At 43.0% G+C, this 21432-nt stretch overlaps 1 protein-coding gene and 1 long non-coding RNA gene across 2 annotated transcripts in view; one reads left to right on the top strand and one right to left on the bottom strand.

The window, feature by feature from the left end:
• Positions 1-21432, top strand: part of LOC145976874 (lachesin) — a 371398-nt gene that overhangs the window by 144354 nt on the left and 205612 nt on the right. Inside the window, exons 3-4 of the mRNA XM_083108341.1 lie at positions 3831-3922; positions 3985-4088. Of these exons, the coding sequence (XP_082964467.1) occupies positions 3888-3922; positions 3985-4088 (139 nt within the window). The 5' untranslated portion in view covers positions 3831-3887. The remainder of the gene's footprint in view (positions 1-3830; positions 3923-3984; positions 4089-21432) is intronic.
• Positions 7710-8873, bottom strand: LOC145976879 (uncharacterized). Its single transcript, XR_014440341.1, has 3 exons — positions 8720-8873; positions 8257-8522; positions 7710-8126 (listed from the first exon to the last, which is right to left on the bottom strand). It is a non-coding gene; the product is annotated as an uncharacterized LOC145976879 (long non-coding RNA).

The raw sequence follows: 21432 nt of genomic DNA, 5'->3' as shown, positions 1-21432 counted from the left end.
TATCAGCCGACTTTAATGGTTTCAGAGATTCACATACGAAGATTTGTTGTTTCAGTGGCACGGATAGTTTGAGTCTATCATTAATTTTACTGCGACAAGCATTGCGGGAAATTTATTACCTGGCATGCCTTTGCGAGCACAATGTTTTTCGACATAACGATCAGAGGCCCTGAGCGAGATTATTTATAAACCATGATTAAATCCTTTAAATCTCAAAGTTACACGACGGTTTTAAACATTATATAAACATTATAAATAGCTAATGTATATACACTGTACGGTTGCGGGCAAGGTTTTTGTCAACCTCAATCTTTTCTTAAAACAATTTATTCGCACCTTTAGCTTTAAGCTAGACATACCTAATACATGTGTTGTTTATGTTGAACCGAAGAATGCCTATCGATGTAACGTCATCTTGATGTTTTTATGGATTAATATTCGATCGTATAGTGATATGATGGAGATGAGGTGGGCGCTTATTGGATATAATCCTGAAAGACGAAACGTGTGACTTACGAGCGCGTGGCGACGTCCGCTATAATTTATAACGCCAGGGCCCGCAACAAGAGCAGCCAGAAATGACCACCCAGTGGCAGAGTAAAGGATGTTCAGTCATAACATCTGATGAAGCGAAACATTAACGAGGCGATATATCAGTCGGCTCTTATAGACGCGAGCGTGGGCGGTATCTTGGGCATCACTCAGAGGAACGAGAACGAAATGAAATGTGAAAGAAGTAATTCCTTGGCACTGTCGGCTCTCCTCGTCGGATAATGATAAGATATTTCTCATATTATTCGCAGCTTAGGATTTCGCGAGTGATAAATTTATCGCTCAATTTATCGAACCCTTATGTGAACATTGATAAGTACGGAAAAAGAGGAGAAATACGCGTTATGTAATATCTGCGAAAGAAATATAGGTTGCTTGATAATGGTAGAAAGACGGCAAAGGCACTTTGCACGTAGGTAGTGAGCAGTTTCCATCGGCTCTGTTATATCATGCATGTACATTCATCCTTAGGGATTATCGCTCCATTCGAGTTAGAATAAAAATGGTATAACCATTTCGCTCGATACTATTCCGTAAGGACAAATAAACAAATGTATGGATATTTAAAACGCGCCAAGGTACTATTTCCCATGTAGCGAGGCATTTTATTGGAGTAATAATTTTCAGTAATCGATCTCGGCCAGTGTGTATGTGCGTGTGTTTCCTAGGAATCGCAGCTGACGTAGATGGTCGATTTGCGATTAGGCAATAGCCGAGCGATAAACAATCATCACATTGACAGCGGATATTCTGATGCAGCTGTTTGTTGTTCGATGCATTATATCGCGATCTTCCGTAATGTAAAGACCATTACGCATGCCTGTTTCTATTCCTATTCCGACAGACGACACGAGAGCCGGTCTTGAACTGGCGTTATAAATAATCGCAGCTTGTACGCGGTCAGCTGTGAGTTGGCTTTAGAAGAAAAAATACGAGCAGCCGCCGCGGCCACGATGGGAGGAGCTATCATTACTCATTAGTTTAAGCCCAGCTCCAAACAGTTAATGAGTTTGGCATCCGAGCGACAATCGCTCCAATATATCACGATTACGTGATGTTTATAAAGTATTCGTGACTAATGTTGGTATATAAAATCTCCTCGTGCTTCTCCAAGGAAGCAAAACCTCTAGAAAAACTAGAGAGAAATTAACATTACCGATGGACTAATCCAGGATATCAATTTAGATAAACAGAGGGAATAACGATGTAACTTTGCCAAGGATTAATAGTGTATTACATAAATTTATTTTTGTTTGCGTTCCTCTTCTTTATCGGAGCTAGACTATTAGAACGATAATGATCGAGTACGAATATGGTATACGCGCGCGAAATTACAGGTTTCGTACGTATAAAGCGCATACTCGTCAATCTTCCGTGCGCGGCTTGAAAGATCAGCGTCTGGAGAGCGCATCGAATAAAGGGGCGAGGGAGGCGAGGGGGGCCAACGGTAAATCTGTCGGGAAAGATATGAGCAGTCACGGCACCGCGGCACCGCGCAGCCGCCCATTACTCATTGGCTTAAGCCGGGCACCGAACAGCTAATGAGACCGGCATACCGGCGTGTCCGCGGCGATCATATAGCCGCGGTGGACAGGCATAATAATCCGACAGAGATTGCCGATCGGCGAAACGTCTGTCGGCGTGGCACGGTAGCCGCAGATGGAGCCTCGATATGGAGCCAGCGAGCGTTTGTCCGGGGCTGGGAGGAGTGAGAGACCATTCCTGGAAGCCGTTAACTACGTCGTCGCGTCCTGACGCGTGTACCCGATCCGTGTACACTTGCTGCCGATTAAGGCCACCGCACGTCAGTCTGATCGATCGTCGAGGAACGAACCGCGCGATCTATCCCTCGAGCTCCTTCGTCTTTTACAGAGTACGATTGCACCCTATTTTCGAACGTTGCGTTATCATCTTGCGTGTTGAAAAAATTATTTGTGTAGATACGTCAGTTGCTCACGCATGTATTCCGATTGATTTATGCGAGAGCAATGATAACGTCGCGGTTAATCACGGGCAGCGTCGCGATAAGATGTCTTTATTGAGGAAAGCACCGAATAAAGCGCGTCATCGAGTCGACCCTTTAATCTGTCGCGATACATCTACGGCACGCTCGCTGCATTTAAGCAACGATAACCATACGTTAGCCTCGAGTTAGGGCCGGTTTAGAAAGGTAAAATACGTGTCACGATCAATCGTCGTGAAATTGCAGTTTTCTAAATTTTTTCCGGGGCCATCATGGCGAGAATATATGGCCGGTGCTCCTCGGAACGTACGGTGGTGAAAGGGATAAGACGTGTGTGGCAGGCGCACTTTACGACCGTGTTTCCATCGAGCACCCTAGGCGAACGAAAGCCAGCGCGCAAACATATTTCTCCCGAGATGAGTTCGGGCGATCGTTTTCGCTCTCTGTGTACATCCTGCCGTTGCGAGATGTCTGCCATTCCATCTGTCAGGAAGGCAGTCTTCGGTTTCATACCGTAGACTCGTATCATTACAATATTCTACAATATATCCGACGAGCAAAATAGCACGTAATGCAGCGTCGGGTTTCTCCGCTCGTTTTCTCACAGAAGACGCATGCCTGTCTCTACAAATATTGTACTTTATTGCACTTGCTCTTCGACGTGACTTTATGACGGTGAATCAAATAGAAAAGTGTTAAAGTCACAGAGGCAAAAATAGCGTCGCTGATGATCTCGTCGTTTGTGGTTTACGACACGGTCTCATGATACATTATTACTTCGTTACCTCTCGTACGTTCACATGCCGTTACATTGTCACAAAGGCCAAGTGCGATGAATGATATGAAAATGGTACTACATATGTTCGACTGTACCGCATACTTCATTCGCCTTTTGCACGACTCGACATATCGATCGCGTTACGAGATACGTTCAGTTACCTGTACAAAAGTCATTTCAGTTTCTTGCGCCGTATAAATCGCAACAAGATATATATCTTAATCTTTGCAAAAAATATGTATATGGTGTAATATAAAACTCGTTATATCACGTTCTTCTTTAAAAATAATGTTGTACCCAACGAAATCGAAAATACGCAATCTTTAAATTATGATATTACATTTGTCGCACAAGTCGGTTGGACATGGCGATTGGCTAAAAAAATCGAATAAAAAATTCTAGAGTCTATAAAGATTCCAAGAATTCTGTCTGGTAGCCAATCGATACGTCTGGCAAACCTTATCATAAATGTAATACCAGTCTTGCACTGTCTTTCTTTACATCATCATAATAATTATCTATTTTTGGAATTTTCAGATTTCTCGGAGCAAATTTTGACGAGTATCTTCCTGCGACGAAGCTTGAGAAATTAACATGATTGCACGCAAGAAAACGAAAAACATCACAAAGTAAATTTCGTGCTTGTTTATTGGGGTCATTAGTCTTGACCTTTATATGAATGAATGCAAAGATTAACTGGTAGGCGTCAGCGTGAGCGGACAATTGAGGGATTCCCTGGACATTCACGAGCACCTGGAGACTCCTCGCCGGTGGAATTACACGGAAACGAGAAAGGTAAGAGGGCGGAAAAGCGCAAAGGGACATTAGAACGTCCCTCGGGTGTGCGGTCTGCTAATGAGAACCTCCGTTGGACATTCGTCTTTCATGCCGGACACGTTGACACATTTCTGCCTCTCGGCCGGAATGGAACAAGACGCACAACCGGCCGAGCATCTGCCATGCGACAGTCGCTGTCTCCTCGCTTCCGAAACAAGCCAGTTGACGCGTGATATCCCGGTGCGGCATTCGCCTGTCTTATTCGGTAATTTATGTGTTTCCTTCTTGCCGTTAATGCGTTAGAAGACGAATTCTGACAATCTCTAAATCAACGACAAAACGGAAGATTGCATCGCCAACTATGACGCTGGCAGTTTAATGAATACCTTGAAAACTTGTTTACGTTGGGCGATTATCTTTTTATCCGTTTGATATCGTATAATCATGACTTAAATTAAAACTTCACCGTGATACACACGTGATATACATCGGATACATGCGAAGTACTTTAGTACTTACCGTCTTGTGATCGCTTGACCGTTACTTATAAAGTACGTGAAACTCGAGCTCGCATTGTTACCAAAGACATGGCACGAGCACGGCTCGATGAAAGACGACGCTGGGGCTATTCTGGGTAAAAGTCCGACCCGGGAGATATAATTTCTCTTTATTAGATACACAGCGTGCCGTTCCCGGGTGGATAAAAGCGAGGAAATAAAGCCAAAATTCTTTTGATATCGGAGCACTGGCGAGGGAGATAGGCGCGGGATAAAGGGGTACATTCCCCCGGTGAAACGCCGTCTCACCCTCGGACTAAACTGGCGAGCGGTATTAGCCGGCGGCATCTTGATATCATCCGGCGAACTTGCCAACTCCTTTATACAGACATTTATTTCCTGGCCGTATCTGTTACGGCCAAACGGCGGTCCCGCAGATTGTACTACTTTGCTTTCCACCCCCTCCTTTTTTTCCGAGGGAACCGAGGAAAACATAATCGTAAGTCATTCGTTATTGTCGCGGAACGGCAATTACCTTGTTCATGCGAGGACATTACTTATGAATAACCGAGCGCGCATCAGTTATTTCTGTATCGCAGAATATTTGCAGAAATATTTCCACTTGCTCGATAGACGTTTCCTCTCTCTTAAATGTAGTTTTTAAATAAGAAAATATTTTTATTTCTTTTATTATTACATATTGTATCTCCGTTTATTAGAATGGCCTCTATATTAATGTCTCGATGACTATTTGTGGCAAGCGAGTATTTATATATTTCCGACCCAGATATTCGATTCGCGTCTCATCCTAACGTAAGCGTTTCCAGTAAAATGGGAGAGCTAGTCGTACGTTGTCCTAAAGCGGCCTCTAGCTCCTTCGGCGACCTCACCGGCTTTATGCCAGCGAGAACGGCCAACTATACGCCACGCAAGAAAACACAAACTTTAAACGTTACGGTGAAACTACCGCATCGAGGGGAACAAAAGACCCGCGCGGAGACATTACGGAAGAGCAAAAATACGTGGCGGCGAGCTGCTGCAGGGGCTCGTAAAGAGGTAACGTAAAGAGAACACGGCGTATAACGCCAAAGACAACGTTTACCCGAACGCCCTATCCGCCACTCTTTTCGTTAAATTGTTTCGTCGGCTACTAATTGTCCCGGCTAATTTCGCGCGAGCCAACGTTTAAGTAAAAATAAAGAATTTTTCATGAATTGCAAAGTTTATGCGTATATATTAACTGTAACACGATACGGTACTTGACTATTTCTAATAAAAAAAAAAATAAAATAAAAAATCTCATCGCGTCTAGCGGTTCGTTCTTATCGATTTGCAATCTTTCTCTACTCCGTTCTAATTGGCGTGGTAACAAACGCGGCGGAAATCAAGTCGCTCGTCGACACGTTACCACGATTCCTGGCCACCTGTCCGCGATGAAGTTCCCTTCGGCGCATCCTGTACGTGTGTAAAATGTATCCTGTTGCCCCTGCGGGCAACGGAGTATTTGTTAATGCTCGTGCGCGATCAGCGTGCGGCCTTCGTGCAAACATGTCAGCTTGTCGCGCCGCAGTGACTCCACACGCGGACAGGGACAGTCGGCCGCTCGGTCACCGTTGCATGTCACGACACTGTTGCTATTTAGCCTTCCATCACTCCTGTCTTTTATGCCACTCACGTGACACGTGCATTACCGACTCTTGTGGGAGCCGCTTTCCGCGCCACTGACAGGTATGTTTTATACTTGTATATAACGTGCGTCCGTCGTGACCTGGGCAAATTGGATTTTTCTATCGCGGCTAAAGCGAACGTTTTAAGCGAAACGATGTTGCGTTTGCTGGTGGCTGTATGTAGGACGCTTGATAACTTATTATATCCGGATGAAAATCTGTTTCGTTTATTATTCAAAGGAGCGATAGCTAAAAATTATTCGCCAAGTTTTTTTTATCTCCTTTACAGAATATACTCTTTCTCTCAAGTTTCGCTTAATCCGCAGGGATTTAATCGATTGTCGGTGTAAGATTTGTCAATTTTTTTTTTCACAAAAATCAAGATTGAATTTTTACGGGCGTACTTCATTAATATTCCGTCTCGGGACGAATCGACCATGATTCATACAACCTGCCTTTGTGTTAGCTCAAAAGAGAGTTCCGCGAGGACACTTACAGCATAAATAATGATATCTCCCCTGGTCCGTATTCAAACCATCGCTCCCCAACCAATGAGTAACGCCTCCTATCACCAAAAGTGACTGACAAGCACTCCATCAGCATCATATTTCCTAAACATAACGAGATTAGGTCGCATTGTGACAGCACTCAGAGCTAATTTACATTCTAATCCGTACACGTTTCCGCCCTATCTTCGAGTTCTCTCTATTATGTCTCTCCACCAGTGATATTTTTTTTGTACTATCTATTCTGAAACGTCAAAGTTGTATGTATCCTGATGAATAATTTTCTGTCTTAATAATGTCAGAGAAATATAATCTTTGGAATATTTACATAAAATTATTTCACCTGGATATAATAAATTATTTGAAAGATACGATTTGAATGCGAGATTGGAAATGTGAGAAACTAGTTATTTGAATGATTACGTAAAATGACAAAAGTATATGCTGCAAATTTGAAAAAATGTGTCGTACGTGTACAATATTTGAAACTTGATAATGCAGCATTTTCACAAGAGTACTTGCATTTGACATTTGACAAGATATTACATGAAAGAACAGAGTGAGAGCGAACTATCAAATGAAAGACCGTGTCAAATTGAATTAGACACGGTTCGACGGATTAACCATTTGGCTCGACGTGCCGTTAGAAGATAACAATTTAGAACGAGCAGAAGTAGATTGACGGTGGCAGCATTTGCGATATGTTCGCGAACCGTCATCTCGCGTTATATAATCTTGGTATTTATCTCGTTCAAGTTATTCGCGTCACTTAAAGGCGATCAATTCAGCACGATTCTTTTACATATTTAATAATCAGTCTATTTTTTAAGCGAATTGCGAGTATATGTCAGAAGCATAAAACAATAAAAATGATAGTAATATTTATACATCTAATTTTTTTTATTTATAGTCATACTTGAATCTTTCTTACAATTATGTGAATATTCAAAGATATTGGATGATACGTGTCACGTATATTATTATTGATATTTATAACAAAAATGAGCGAAATAAGTGCTTTGTGTAATAATTGATTTACTTTATAAGTTTCGCACAGCTTTTCCCTTTTCCCTTTATTTTTCTCATCACTTTTTATAACAGGTCGTGTAATTAATAGGTTTGTATTTGAGTGCATCTACACCATTGATCATAGTAGAATCGTACAGTTGGTTCTCATCGAACGCGGATATATAAAGGTAGGTAGGGGATACACGAATATCAATGTAAAGCGAGGCGAATCCGGGGCTAGGAGTAATCTCGGCAGTGGATCGACCAGCGGATGACAGGTATCGACCTAGATCAACATTATTTTCCTGTGAAGTGCCACTAGCTCTATCCTGCTCCCCTCTTGTATATCTATCCGCGCGTCTCTTCCTAGTCTATAGCCTAGGGCATACGCGTATAAGCTTATAGGAGAATGAGAGAGAGATAGAGGGAGACAGGCTGATGAGAGGGGCGAAAGGTAGGGGAAGAAGAGGGGAGAATTATTAGCTGGCTACTCTACTCCACTACCTACCGTGTTTCTTGATTACTATCGGCGCAGCTGCGCCCACAATTTGTGTTTCCCGTCAACCGTGCGTAAGAGAGCCGTCCGTCAATGTCGTGGCTATAACGATGCCATAGTCTGATGCTGAGACGCCGCTGATAACCCGATATAGACACGTATCCGTCATAAGGCGCTCTCTCGTAATGCCTTTCTTTTGTCTACCGATATATCGCAGGACGTTGTACAGTTTTAATAGTTATCATACAGTCTTCCTCTTATGAATGGGAGTCGAAACGCTGGCAGCAAACAAACGTTAATGAGCGTGCACGTTGTGAATCATCAGTTCCGTCGATTAAACACAATTAATGTAAGTATCGGATGGTAAATATAATGAGCGGGAGATTCATTATGCAAACAGACAAAGATAGATCTTATGCGCGTAAATTAGCGATATTATATACGACGATGAAATTACACTGGGTTTTTTCCCTACCGTTTGTAAATCAAGCAAATTACAGATGAGATGATGTTACACTGTTAATAGAATGCACGACATAATAGCTTCTGCGAGAGATATAATTCCATTTTAACTGTTGGCGAACGCAGAGTTGCTGTCACAGTTACATCTGTCTTGCATCTTGCATATCTTTAGGCGTGGCAAATTGTACGCTGACATGTAATAGCGCGATTAAATCGAATTAAGTTTTTGTTTTTCCGATCATAAGGTTATTATATACAACAAGGTCGTACAGAGTTGAGCGTAATTTAATTTTATTATACATGGCAATATTCAATATCTACCATGTGCATGTGCAATATATGAATAAATAGTATGTTAAATGAAAGATCTCGCAAGTGTTGCTCTTGCAATTACAATTATATAAAATATGAGAACTGTATATTTAAATTGTTTTGCAACTTCAAAGCAATTTCATTTCATTATCAATGCATGAAAACATGTACGATATACGGATACATGTAGTTTTACATTAATATTTTTTATTTCATCCTTGTGCTATACAGTTTTATAAAATTTTCCGGATTTTGATATCGTACAGTTTGCACGATCTTCTTTTTTTTCTCTTTATTTAAATCATAATTTTCGAGGTTATCTGGGCGAGACTGCGAACATGGTAGAAATGGACCGGCATTCGTTTTGTGGCCGGAGAAAAAGTAGGGAGAGGCGGTTTGAAATTTACCGTCGGCGGACAGAGGAGTGGCTGCGTGGCGGGCTGTCAGCTGTTTTCCGAATTCTGTCAATTCTTGTCAGTTGCATCGACCAGTTTAGCATAAAAATGCTGTTACGGTAGATGGTCGGCTTTCGAAGGCTCTGGCCGACACGGTACAAACGTATCGTATATCAAAGCAGGCGGCCATGGACGGGGAAAATAAGAAAGTTTTTGTTCTTTTTATGGAGCCACGGTCGCCGTGGGCGGTGTCTGATATACGATCGGTGTTCAGCATTTTGTTGACGAAAAAGCTACTACATCGGCATGCATTTTATCTCCGTGTAGACGCGAACATCTTCAATAATATGTAGTGTAACACGGATATGAATAACAAAATGTTTGTAGTTGCTGTAAAACTTTATATACCCGGTACATCATAATATTGAATTCATTATGAAATTTGCAACACCTCGAGCATGTCCGCGCTTGTAACATGCGGGTGAATCGCCTGATCTAATCGAACGCATACATATAAATTTCTATTTCAGTCTTCAAACGTCGCACAGCGCTACGCAACGTTCTGTTTTTCCAGATAATTCCCAGATTGAATTTCAAATGTGTATATATAATCATAATCGAGTAAATTATGACATGTATACGTGACATACAAATACGTGACATATATACATATACATGTATAATGTGTGAAATCAGGGCTGATTTATCGGTCAGATGTGTTTTATCGGTTAAGTGTAAACAGGCTGCCACGTAAAATTCGAAGCGGAATTCATTAAACCGCCCTGAAACCGATATCCATGTACACACCAGGAGTGGCGCAAATTTCAGGGTACGCCGGTTTGGGCCTATTCCCCGGATGCCTATTTAACTACTACTGTAGTTAACGTAATATGACATCCGCCGCGGCGAGCGATTACGGGGAACACGCGATGCAAATTTACGGTATTATCGTAATAAACAGGTTATAAAGGTTGATAGCTTCCTCGTGTATTGAAATTACACCACTGCCGTGCGGCTTTTACACGTTCGTGTCCCAACGATGGGTGTGTGGGATGCACGTGCATTTCATACGTCGTCGTACGTAGGCGTGTGTGCGTTACCCACACGTATGCGTACACGTCGGACGTATACAAACCGGGTACGTTATTAAGAATGTTAACGTATGCTCGTGACGGGCTGTCAGGAACCCCCTTATCCGGCTGAGCTCGCCTCGGCTGGCAGATATAAATATGCAATAGCGCTTGTCATGCGCAGCGCCTAATAATTGAATGTATAATAAAGAAGGCGTCGCTCGGTGTCATGCTGACAGACAGACTACAGAGAGACTACGAGCGAGAGGAGCGTGCAGACAAACGTCGACTGTCAATTTCATTTGCTTCTTCCACAACCGTGTGCCCGCCTATCTGCTTATCTCGGACTCGTCTTTCGCGATCGCTCCCGATCGTTGAGGAACGTGGAAACGACGTTTCCCGTGCATTAATTAGACATTTTATTTCGATATCCATCCAACTTTGTAATCGTTCTGAAGAGCAACACTCGTCACCTTTTTTTACTCTTATAACCACATTCGCGCATATATTAGGTCGACGATGGTGTGATTAAATTCTCATCCACGCAGATTGGATGTCTATTTTTAGATTTTTATTTTAAATTTAGATCATGTATACTTTGTATATTTCAAGCCTAGATTCTTTTTGGCGTTGCCAATTTAACGAGCGTGACGGCGATGATAAAAAAATCGTGGAAACGCCATCGGTAGGGAACGGTGGCCTATCGCGCGTCGAAAGAAGAGGGCTGTAAACGGCCGATTCGATATCCATTTGAGACTGAGAGTGCCCTCCACTTCCGTGACAGCTAGGCAAACACCGAGCTGACGTTTAGAATAGCTTTTATTTATTCTAGCTTGTTTATTTAGGCTGCCGGGATCGCGTTACCTGAGAGGCTTTGAGTGGCAGCGGGGGAAGGCTACCGTGTCAGCACCGGACCCATTGTCACGCACATCAACCCATCGCGTCCAGAACGCAAGCGCGTGACTCCATATACATATGTATGCGAAGAGTGAGAGAAGAAGAGAGATTACCAACTTTAAATAATGAAAATATAATATTTTGATCGTAGAATAATTTCACGTATATATTTGTAATATTCCGTTGACAGCGACTCGTGTTCCCGATTCTTCGCTTCAAAAGAAAGGAAAAAAAAAAAGAAAGAAGCGAGACACACGTGTAATGTATTTACAATGCGTCATTCCGTTGTCGAGGCCATTAATTTTCTAGCGTGCGCGCTTTCCGCGGGAGGCACAAGGAGAATGTTTCTAGATCACCCGGTGTACCGAATACGAACTGGAGGCGTAATGTATTATACCGGCCGGGCAGGTATATTACAGAGACCCGCAGTTATGCGCGACGGGATATGATTGATGACAAGTCGTTGCCTGTTATGAATATAATATCGATCAATCACGCTATTTACCGGACGAATGCATAGGCCCACTCTATCATCCTCCCATAGTTGCTTACCTATCTATATCTCTTCCGACGCGACCTGCTTCCATCTAAGCTCGGGACCATTTTTCATTACTCGCGGTAACGAATGGTACGAATTGTGCACGGTTTCTTCACGAGCCTCGACGACTTATCGAGGAAAATTGATTTTGCGATACGCTGCCTTTATCGTATCCCGACTCTATCAATATCGGTATCAAGATCGTCCTAAATTACGAATATAACAGACAGTGTCTGCGTGCGACTATATGATTTCGAAACGTCTCTCTTGACTGATTCAATATGTTACCGAGTGTTATCGCATTATTAATTCCAGCACATTCGTGGCGTTCGCTTAACGAGCTCTTGTATCAAAACGGAAGTTGATTAAAAGTGATTTATTACTGCGGAACTTACATTTTTATGGAAGGTAACAAAGAGGTGGAACGGAAACCACGGGTTTTTATGGCAGAAAAACGATTAACATTCACGCAAGTCTTACATTTCAGCGCGCATTAATTATAACCTGAAGTGCAGAAATTAACAAAGCGACAGCATATTAAGTAACGCGATGTATGACAAGCAAGTCAGCGGGAGGAAGCTGTTTTCTTTTTTAGTTTCTCACGCGAATGGATGGCTTTCATTGAAACTTGAAGCTTGCCTTATAAATAAACATTACTCTTTAAAAATCCGCTATCGTCTGTATATCGTTGAAAATGTACATTATTTTCAATATCTCTCATATCTAAACCGTGTTGCGTACAAAACTGATTACGGTAGAACATTTCGAGACACGTGAAGATAAATGCGAGAGATATTCAATTAATAACGTCTTGTTACCTTTGCGCGCACCTTGCGTATATTTTCATAAGACATGAATTAACGTCGTGAGCGAGGTGTCGGTGAAATATAGGAAGCGAAATTCATATTTCCTCGGTTGGATAGCCCAGTCCTCCGGCATTTTGCCGGAGCTCCGGAGAGATAGACGACGTTCGATAATAAGCGAAGCCTCGTTAAACTCTTGATAATAGGGTGATTATTTCTTGTTTCACGAGTCTTTCCAGCAATTCCGCTCTCGCCTCGAGTGCCTTTCAACCGTTCTTTGTGGAGCACGACGCGTTCGTACTCGGAGGCGACCTCGCAGAAGGAGGCGTGGTCCGGTGCCGTGCTAACGACTCTCGCAAAATCGTTCCCCCTTGTGCTCACCGCCATCTTGAAGATCCGACGTGACGTTAAACGAACTATGCCACGAGCAAGGAAGTTCGAAACGAGACGGTAACGACGAGGCGCGCGGTACGAGTCATTTATCACTGGCCGTACTTAAGGTACGTACCTGTCGACAACAATTGAATTTCAGGATTCCCCGGTCGTGGAGAGTCGTGTAAACAAAGGTGTTGCACGTGATAATTTACGATCAGACTGCTGGTAATTTCAAAGACCGCCGATTGTAGTTTACGCGGCCTATTAGTTAAATTGGGATAATTAGTCGCACCGTGTTTCTTGTACGGCTGTCGCGTAATGTCCGCGTTAGCCGTCACGAAAATTTCGACGGAAAGAAGCGAATTATCTTTCTTCCCTCGATAAATCACGATCTCGATTCCACGGTAGCTCCAATTTCAAATTAGCATTGGCGAGGATAATCTATGAAATATGTATATATACCTTTCCCCTTTACACCATGCTGCGCGACGCACGGATTTATCAAAAGGTATGCCCGGCACTATCTGATCATCGTTTCCGTGCGTTGTCTCGTTCACAGGGCCAACCAACTATCGGAAGCTTATACGCATTCTTTTTTTGACCAACAAAAGGTCGTTAAAAATCCGTTAGATGCGGCTGTCAGATAGGCGCGGCACTAGTGCGGTTACGAGAGAAGCTCTCAAGTTGAGCTCTTTGTGCGTGATTTGAATGCAATCCGAGGGATGGTGTAGGGTGGGTAGGGTAGCGGGGGTAGGGGCGAGGTGCGGATTGAAGAGGGAGAGAGAGAGAGAGAATCGTGGCAGGGGTTTGGCGGCGCTAATCTCCGATCAGTGTCGAGAGCGTAACGCGATCCGACGCGACGTGACGTGATCCAGACTCGATAGCCAGCGAATACGAGCCCGCTGCACAGCTTGCGCACCGTGTCGAGAAGGGCGAAAGCTGCCGAGGCTTTACAAAGCGTACCGCGCTAAGTTCGACATGGATGGCTTCACGTGACGTATCTTGCTAAATTGGACTACTTATCGCTTGCTATCGCGTTATATATGGTGAGATTAATATACGTCTCGATGATGGGCGAAGGCAAATTTCCACCTACTCCCTTTGACAATATCAACAATATTAACGATAATTTTCTCCCTTTGTTTTCCAAACAATTGCACTATTTTGTACAATCTTTTAAGAATAGGTTTTTACAAATATATCGCGCTGCTGTACAATAATCAATGCCATATCTAATGATATATAATTGCGATGTATCGTTTGACAATTTCTGAATTATATACAATTAATATATTCCCGAAGAGAAATGTGCGTATCGATTGGAGTAGCTAATCACATTTGCTCTGGCTTCATTGGATGTATTTTGGAAATACGCGCGCGTATGTTGTATAGCGAGCGTCAAGAGTCGCGTCACCCTTGCGTGCAGCCAAGCGCTTGTAATACAAACTCCAATGTAGTATGTAGTACCCACACGATGCTGTCACAAGTGCTCACACGTCATTGTGACATTGTGAGCGCCCACGGGAGTGTGAGGAACCAGTTGTCGAGAGCAACAGCTGCTCGACCCGTAACCCACATACATCACCGCACGTCATTGTTCGCAACGTGCATTATCCGAAACAGGTATGGGGACGCACCTTGGCATTACGTCACTAGAGGGACACTAGAGCTAATGGATGTATGTCATAGTAGGACTAAGGAATGACCGATGATATTGCGCAATCGTACACGAAGCTGGCGAATCTATTTATCGTCGTGATCTTTATGTGCATCTTATTATCGAAGCGACGAAGAATATCGTTTCCACCGTCAATAGAACATTTATTATTCTAAATAGTCGTCTTGTAAGACACAGTTGACAAGCGTGTTTATTAAGCGTGTAATGAAATTGCGTATCGAATTGAACTTATGTACATCAAATTTCTGTTTGCCACGACGTATTTTCCCGTCGACGTAAAATGTACAAGAATGACAAAATAAATATATCATGATGTATCTATGACGCAATCTATTGAGTTATGATGATTTGTATTTGATTCTACGCGAGTCAAATTCTGTGTTCGTTCTCTCAGCGAGGCTTTTCGGTAGCGACCGGCGAAACGTCAGGTAGATTTGTAGGTGGAAACAAGGCCGTCTGTCACGTGGCGCGGCTTTGACGGGCTGTCGCCGAGGCGAGAGATAAAATGCGTTTCCATTTCCTCGCGCAGGCAGCGGTGTGCCCCTCGTGCAATTTCAATATGAAACTGTGAATAATGCATGCCGGGGGATTTCGAGCCGCCGACATCGTCACGCAGCTCACATCCTCTCCCGCGATGTAAAACTGAGATAGATGGAACGCGGTAAGTTTGAATAATGAGCGCCCGTAACGATGATACGACGGCTACTCCCGCGAGCGTCACCTTCCGGTAGCGCACGAGTCCTTCGCTGGAAAATCCAACGGAGCGGAGTCGTATAAGTCAGTCTAGCCGACTCATTAGCCAGTCCACTGAAGGCCATTTATCATTCAAAACCCGCTGGAGTATAGTCCTGCCGCGATACATTGTACCTACCTACCACTTGATTCTTCCATGCGAAATTTATGTTCTCCCCAGTGTTCCTTTCCTCGAATCGTCTTTTCACGAGATTCGGGATGGTTTCGTCATGTGTTTTTACATCAATTTTATTTAGGCGATGCATCTTTCCATTCAAATTGATATGTATGTACATATTCTTATTTGCTGCATAATTAATGAAATAAATTGCCATTAAGATATAGCATTTCGAGTATATGTAGAGAAAATTATGTATACAAAAATTAAACATATATTTATACTTAACATTGTAACATGTAAATATCGTTTCAAAAAACGTATAGAATGAATCATCCTGTCTTATAAGCGCATCACTATTGCGAGACTCGAGTTACATCACATCGTGCCTTGGCTTATTCGAAAGAGAATTTTCTCACGAATCTTTGCACGAAACAAGAGGCCGGATTAACATTATCTGACCCATCTTGATTTTTACAAGTATTTTTTTGTCAAATGCACGCATCATCGTGCCAGTAAATAATAATCAGCGTTTATATATGTCAGAAACACATGATTAAGAATCCCACATGAAACATAAATCAAATCAACATTTAATATTCAAAGTTGGGTGGACGAAGCGGGTGAGCTTGGAAGCGATTAGTGAAGTATTTGGACGTTTCAACGTTTATTCGTGCGAAAAGTGAATATTCGCGAAATCGCGACCAAGTGGATTCGCAGTCAGTCGAACCGCGGCAGATATTAGAAGGACACTCAACGTGGCGAGAGGAAACAAGCACAATGGGTTTGCGCCTTCCTAATCCCATGGAATCTCTCGGCCATATGTAAGGATTACCTTGGTCCGACTCAACATGGTCGCGTTGCCGCGTTAAAGCCGCGGACCTACCATTAGCCACTGGCGTTCGCCTGGGTAGCCAGGTCCACGAGCTTAGAGACGCTATCAGCGATGGCTTAGTTGGCCTTCTTTCTATCTCATCCCGTGATCCGACTAGGTGGTACTTGGTCCTGGTTACAACACGTTCGCCACGATGCTCGGTAGGTGTAACGAGCCGATAGTTATCTTCATCGCAGGGCTGAAGGCGATAGCGCGGCTCTGAATGGGGGAGGCGGAATACTGGCAATAGGTAGAAAAGGAATAGTACCTGCCAAGGTAAGACGGTACTTGGTAAGAGATTACGGCTGATATCGGACATTATATGGACAGAATTCTTGTACGAATTACATAATGTTAACGAATAAAATCACCATGTTATAATTTCATTACTTGATATCTAAGAAATTAATTTTATCGCAAGTATTCGAAAATATAGATATTGCTTTGACGTAAGCATCGAAAGCATCTTTAATTTATCATAATTCAAACTATAAATTACTCATCTATATACAAGTATACGCAATTAAATTAGTCATTATTACGAATAGCGTTTAATTCGCGCAAACAATGAATCGGCTGGAAAACGCGGCGAGTGAAAATTCGATTCGCGTCACTCATCGACAGCAAAGAGTCATCTTGAAAGCCGCAACTGTCACTGCGCCCCATGCCGTGTCCCTCTTCCGGTTCGCCGTTCCTCTATCATTCACGCTCGCCGCGGCGTCCGAATCGTTGAAGGACAGGTTGGGTAGAGAAGCACGGCGCGCCGAGTGGATCCACGTTGTCAGAAAGCGAAGCGAAGCGCACGTTAATTTGATTTTCCCCGACGCATTTTGGTAACGGGCGTCCCTCTCGTCTCGTTCCTCGACCTACCCTCGAGGTCGCGACGTCGAGCGCGTTACGTGTCTGCGGAAGACGGGACCGGGCAATTTATCAATCCACGAGCGAGAGAACGACTCCTGGCCGGGCGGGTAATTTAACAAGATTGATGCGAAGCCGACATGCCACAGTTTCGCAGCTCGCTGCGAAGGGGGAGAGGTTCGGGCGCGCTGGTGTTGGGCTCGGTGAAGCCGGGTGCCGTGGGGATGACGTTGGTGCCGTCGGAACGGGCGGAAAGGGTGGCAGCCAGACGTGTGAGCGACTGGTTATTAGGAGGCCTCATCACGCAGCCCGGCGCAGAATCACGCGGGCATTAAAACAACGCCGCGCGACTGATGGCGGTTGCTAACACCGTCGCGGCTGCCAGTTTCGCCGGCGCGTAATCGCGCTTTTTGACAAATGTCGGTATCGTTATGAGCTTCGTGAGAAGGTAAATGAAGTTGGACGTTTCTTTTTTTTTCCCTCCGATGGTTTTAGACGAGAGCTCTATACTTATCCACGTTGATTAACATCACGACGATCCATCATATGACATTTTGAAACGTGAAGGCTCCGTATAAAATATGTGAAATGCTCGACGTTAATATATAAGTACATATATCGAAGAGCGTTATAAATATGGCAGTCTAAATGTTATGTAATTTTGCATATTTTTAACATATCAATGTTCTCTTTTTTCCAATGATACATTTATTATATATTTATCATATGCGCCAAGAGAGATTTCGTATTGTAAAATATAATGCTTTTTAGGATTCTTACAAATTATTATATATTTGCATACTTTTTTTTTTTAAAAAAACCTTGAACAATCATTTACTGTTACATTAAAAGTTCCATGCGAGAGTTACATGACTGGCCATAAGTCTACGCACGTATATGGCGTATAGCCATATATTATGGCAAGAGTTCGTAAATATCGAGGGAGAGAACAAACGGCGTGAAAATGAAGGAGGGTGGGCTTGCTCGTTAATCATTTCCTTTATATTTCAGGGCGAGACTTACGAAGACACGCCCGTACAAAGATCTCGCGCGTGTAAAACAAGCCGGAAAGCTTTTATGAGCGCGTATAAAAAAACTTTAACGAACTTGGCGCGATACTCGACAATGTGACGATAATATGATCTCTAAAGAAATATTTACAAGCGTTTCCCCTGTATTCTCAAGTCCGCCATTTATTTCGCGAATAATCGCGAGAAGTTTTCAAATTTACAAACGATTCGCGCGTTCTTATTTATAGATAAATCAAAAGCGACAGAGACTAAGCGCGCGAGACCTTTCCTCTATTTATTCCATCCCACTAATCTGCGCGGTTTGACCGTGGAATTTTCACGCTCGGTAATGGCGGGTAACCACGATCCTTCGTCTAGGCGACGTTCATGCAATTATTCACCCACGTACGGGGATGATCCAGCGAACCGTCAAGGGCAGTAGCGAGAGTGCGAGAGGGAAGCAATATTAATTGGCTCGTTTATTGCGACGTGGGTGGCCGCGGGCGCTGGTTTCTCCGTCAACTTTCAGTCGAGGAGTTAGGTGGCTCGCGTTGTAAGGGTTGCGGGGGTAATCTGGCGCACGACGTGCCGCAGTAAATCACCGCTAGTCTTCCGCTTCGCACAACTCAACTACCCTTTTTACCTTTGCCTCTCGCTCCTCCATTTCCGCGAGCAGTTCCCGTTCCTCTTTTCGACTACTTACAGTCGAATAATTGCGATCGTCGTTGGCGTTTATCTTCTCTTTGAAAGTCGATTCGCTAATTAACGAACTGTTGATTGCTCAACAAGATTGCGATTTAATTACGTAAAATTATGTCTGTTTTTTTTTTTAGGAATTTTCTCACGAAAGCCAATTCTGTTGTTTCTCAGCAAAAATACAGAAAACACGGAATTGGTTTACTTTTCGTATCCAAGTTCGAAAGAACGCTCGGTACCATTCGCACGAGATAATCGCGCTATTCGCGTATACGATTGTGCTCCTTTTCTTTCCCCCTCTCTCTCTCTCTCTCTCTCAAACTCCCTTAGCAGTTCGAGCCTTACAAGAGCGCTAACACGGCTACATCTTAAACGCATTCTGGAAATTGGCCGCGATATCGGCGCCAATTTATCGTCGTGGAACGCGGAATGCCTGGCAGGAGTTACGCGGCTGCTGGCTCGGCGAGCAGGCTGCTCGCGAATCGCTTGTCGTCGCTACGCTAACGTTCGGTACTAGTCGGGTGCGAACATTTGAATAATTCGGCCGTTTACAGGCGGACTTACAGCGATGCCCGCGCGCATACACCAAGATTATGGCCGCTACTTACTGCGTCGTGGCGATCTTCGAGGAAGGCAGAAGGGAAAGAGAAGGAGAAGAGGAAGGAGAAAAAAGAGAGATCTCTCACGTGTCCGTTTTCGTGTACTGTGAAAGTGAACGTGCTTTTTTTTCGACGCACTGACTCTCGCGAGGTACTTTATGGCGATCGTTTGCGCGCGGCAAATGGCACAGAAACGAGATCGAACGCTACCGCTCGGTGAACCGTCAGGATTGAAATATGATCGAGGGGCGAACGGTGTTATGGATCCATTTTATATAAGTGATACGTAAACGTAATTTTATTCGGAGGAAGGATCGATCACCGGGAGTTTATTATTCCGCGATACTTGCGATACGTGTCGAAATACATACTTTGTATATTGAAATTCTTCTCTCGTTCGTGGCGTCGTTTGAGCGAAATCATCTCGTTTGTATTTATCGTTACATCGTCTGTTATTGCTGTCCGGCGCATGTTTGCGTACGCGGCATGTAAAATTATGAAAATTTACATCCTCGTTTTGTAAAGAAACAAGAAATTATGAATCGAAGCGCATAAAAAGATCCGCGGTAGAAGGAATAAAATTAGGCCGCGGGCACCGGGATGGATGGTATATTCGCTCCGTAGGTATTTATCTTATGCAAATCGCGGCAGTGGCGTAACACGCGAATCGCCAAGTTCGAAAACGGGCCGGCGCGCGGGAGTTTTTGTCGTCGACTGTATCTGACACAGTTTTGTCACGATGAATTTACATTCAGATGGTGCTATCTAATCCGTAGTAAGTTAAAAAATTTACGGCTTTCGGTAAATCACTGCAGCGCAGCCTGCTTACTCCCGCGGGCGGAACAGACCTGTGCATCTGAATTGTTTATGGTCCTGCCATAAAACAATGATATGAGAGATTATAACTCAGCGAATGGTGAAGTTCCTTGTGTATGAGACATTCTCTCACATTTTCATTCCTGTAGAGTTATGGTACCTCCATTTGTCAGAGATGTTTGGCGCCTACGCTTTTCTCGCTATATGTTGATCCGGCCAAGTAATCAATTTTTTTAACGGAGATCAATAAATTTGACACTCTTCTGATATTTAAACTTATTGCGAAAAAAGTGCCTTTGAGGCATAAATGTAATATAGTTTAATATTTAATATCATTTTTGTACATTTTTTACTGCTTGTTGAATATTTAAGAGATGGAGTGATCCTGATAAAATATTAAATGTTTCGCTTTATATAATATACTCCACTTTTTGACTGTCGTTGTATCAATTTTATAAAAATATTATAATAATATATTTATAAACAGATCAGAAGAAAAGAAATGTGCGTGTGTATGTAAAGTTAACATTAAATATAGCATCAATCATTTCATAGATATCAATGTAAGGTTCATACATCCATAAATGATGGGTGTCCATATGAAGGATATTCAATTTCCTGTGTCGTATGCAACGTTATATCGATCAACTATACATTCAACAAAGCTCTCGAAACGTATTCCGTATATTTCGTAAACTTCGACATATTTTTTTGCGTGAAATATTTCATACATCTGTGTGTTTTACTCGATATAAAAATGTTTAATCTCTACATTTCAATGAAAATATATTTTTACAAATAAATACTTGACATTAATATATCTTTGATATTAAAATATATAACATACCTCTCTTCACGCTTTAATAAATGAAAATTTTTTGAAAAATATACGGCTTTCGCACCGCTAGTTTTTCGATATTCTTTCCGCCGACGTTGTTACGCCACTGAGTCGTAA

This window comes from Camponotus vicinus, unplaced genomic scaffold (genome assembly GCF_025532165.1).
Source record: "Camponotus vicinus isolate PSW18456_S1 unplaced genomic scaffold, iyCamVici1.0 SCAF_9, whole genome shotgun sequence".
Lineage (NCBI taxonomy): Eukaryota > Metazoa > Arthropoda > Insecta > Hymenoptera > Formicidae > Camponotus > Camponotus vicinus.
Note: the sequence above shows the minus strand (reverse complement) of the source record. Positions and strands in the feature narration are given on the sequence as shown.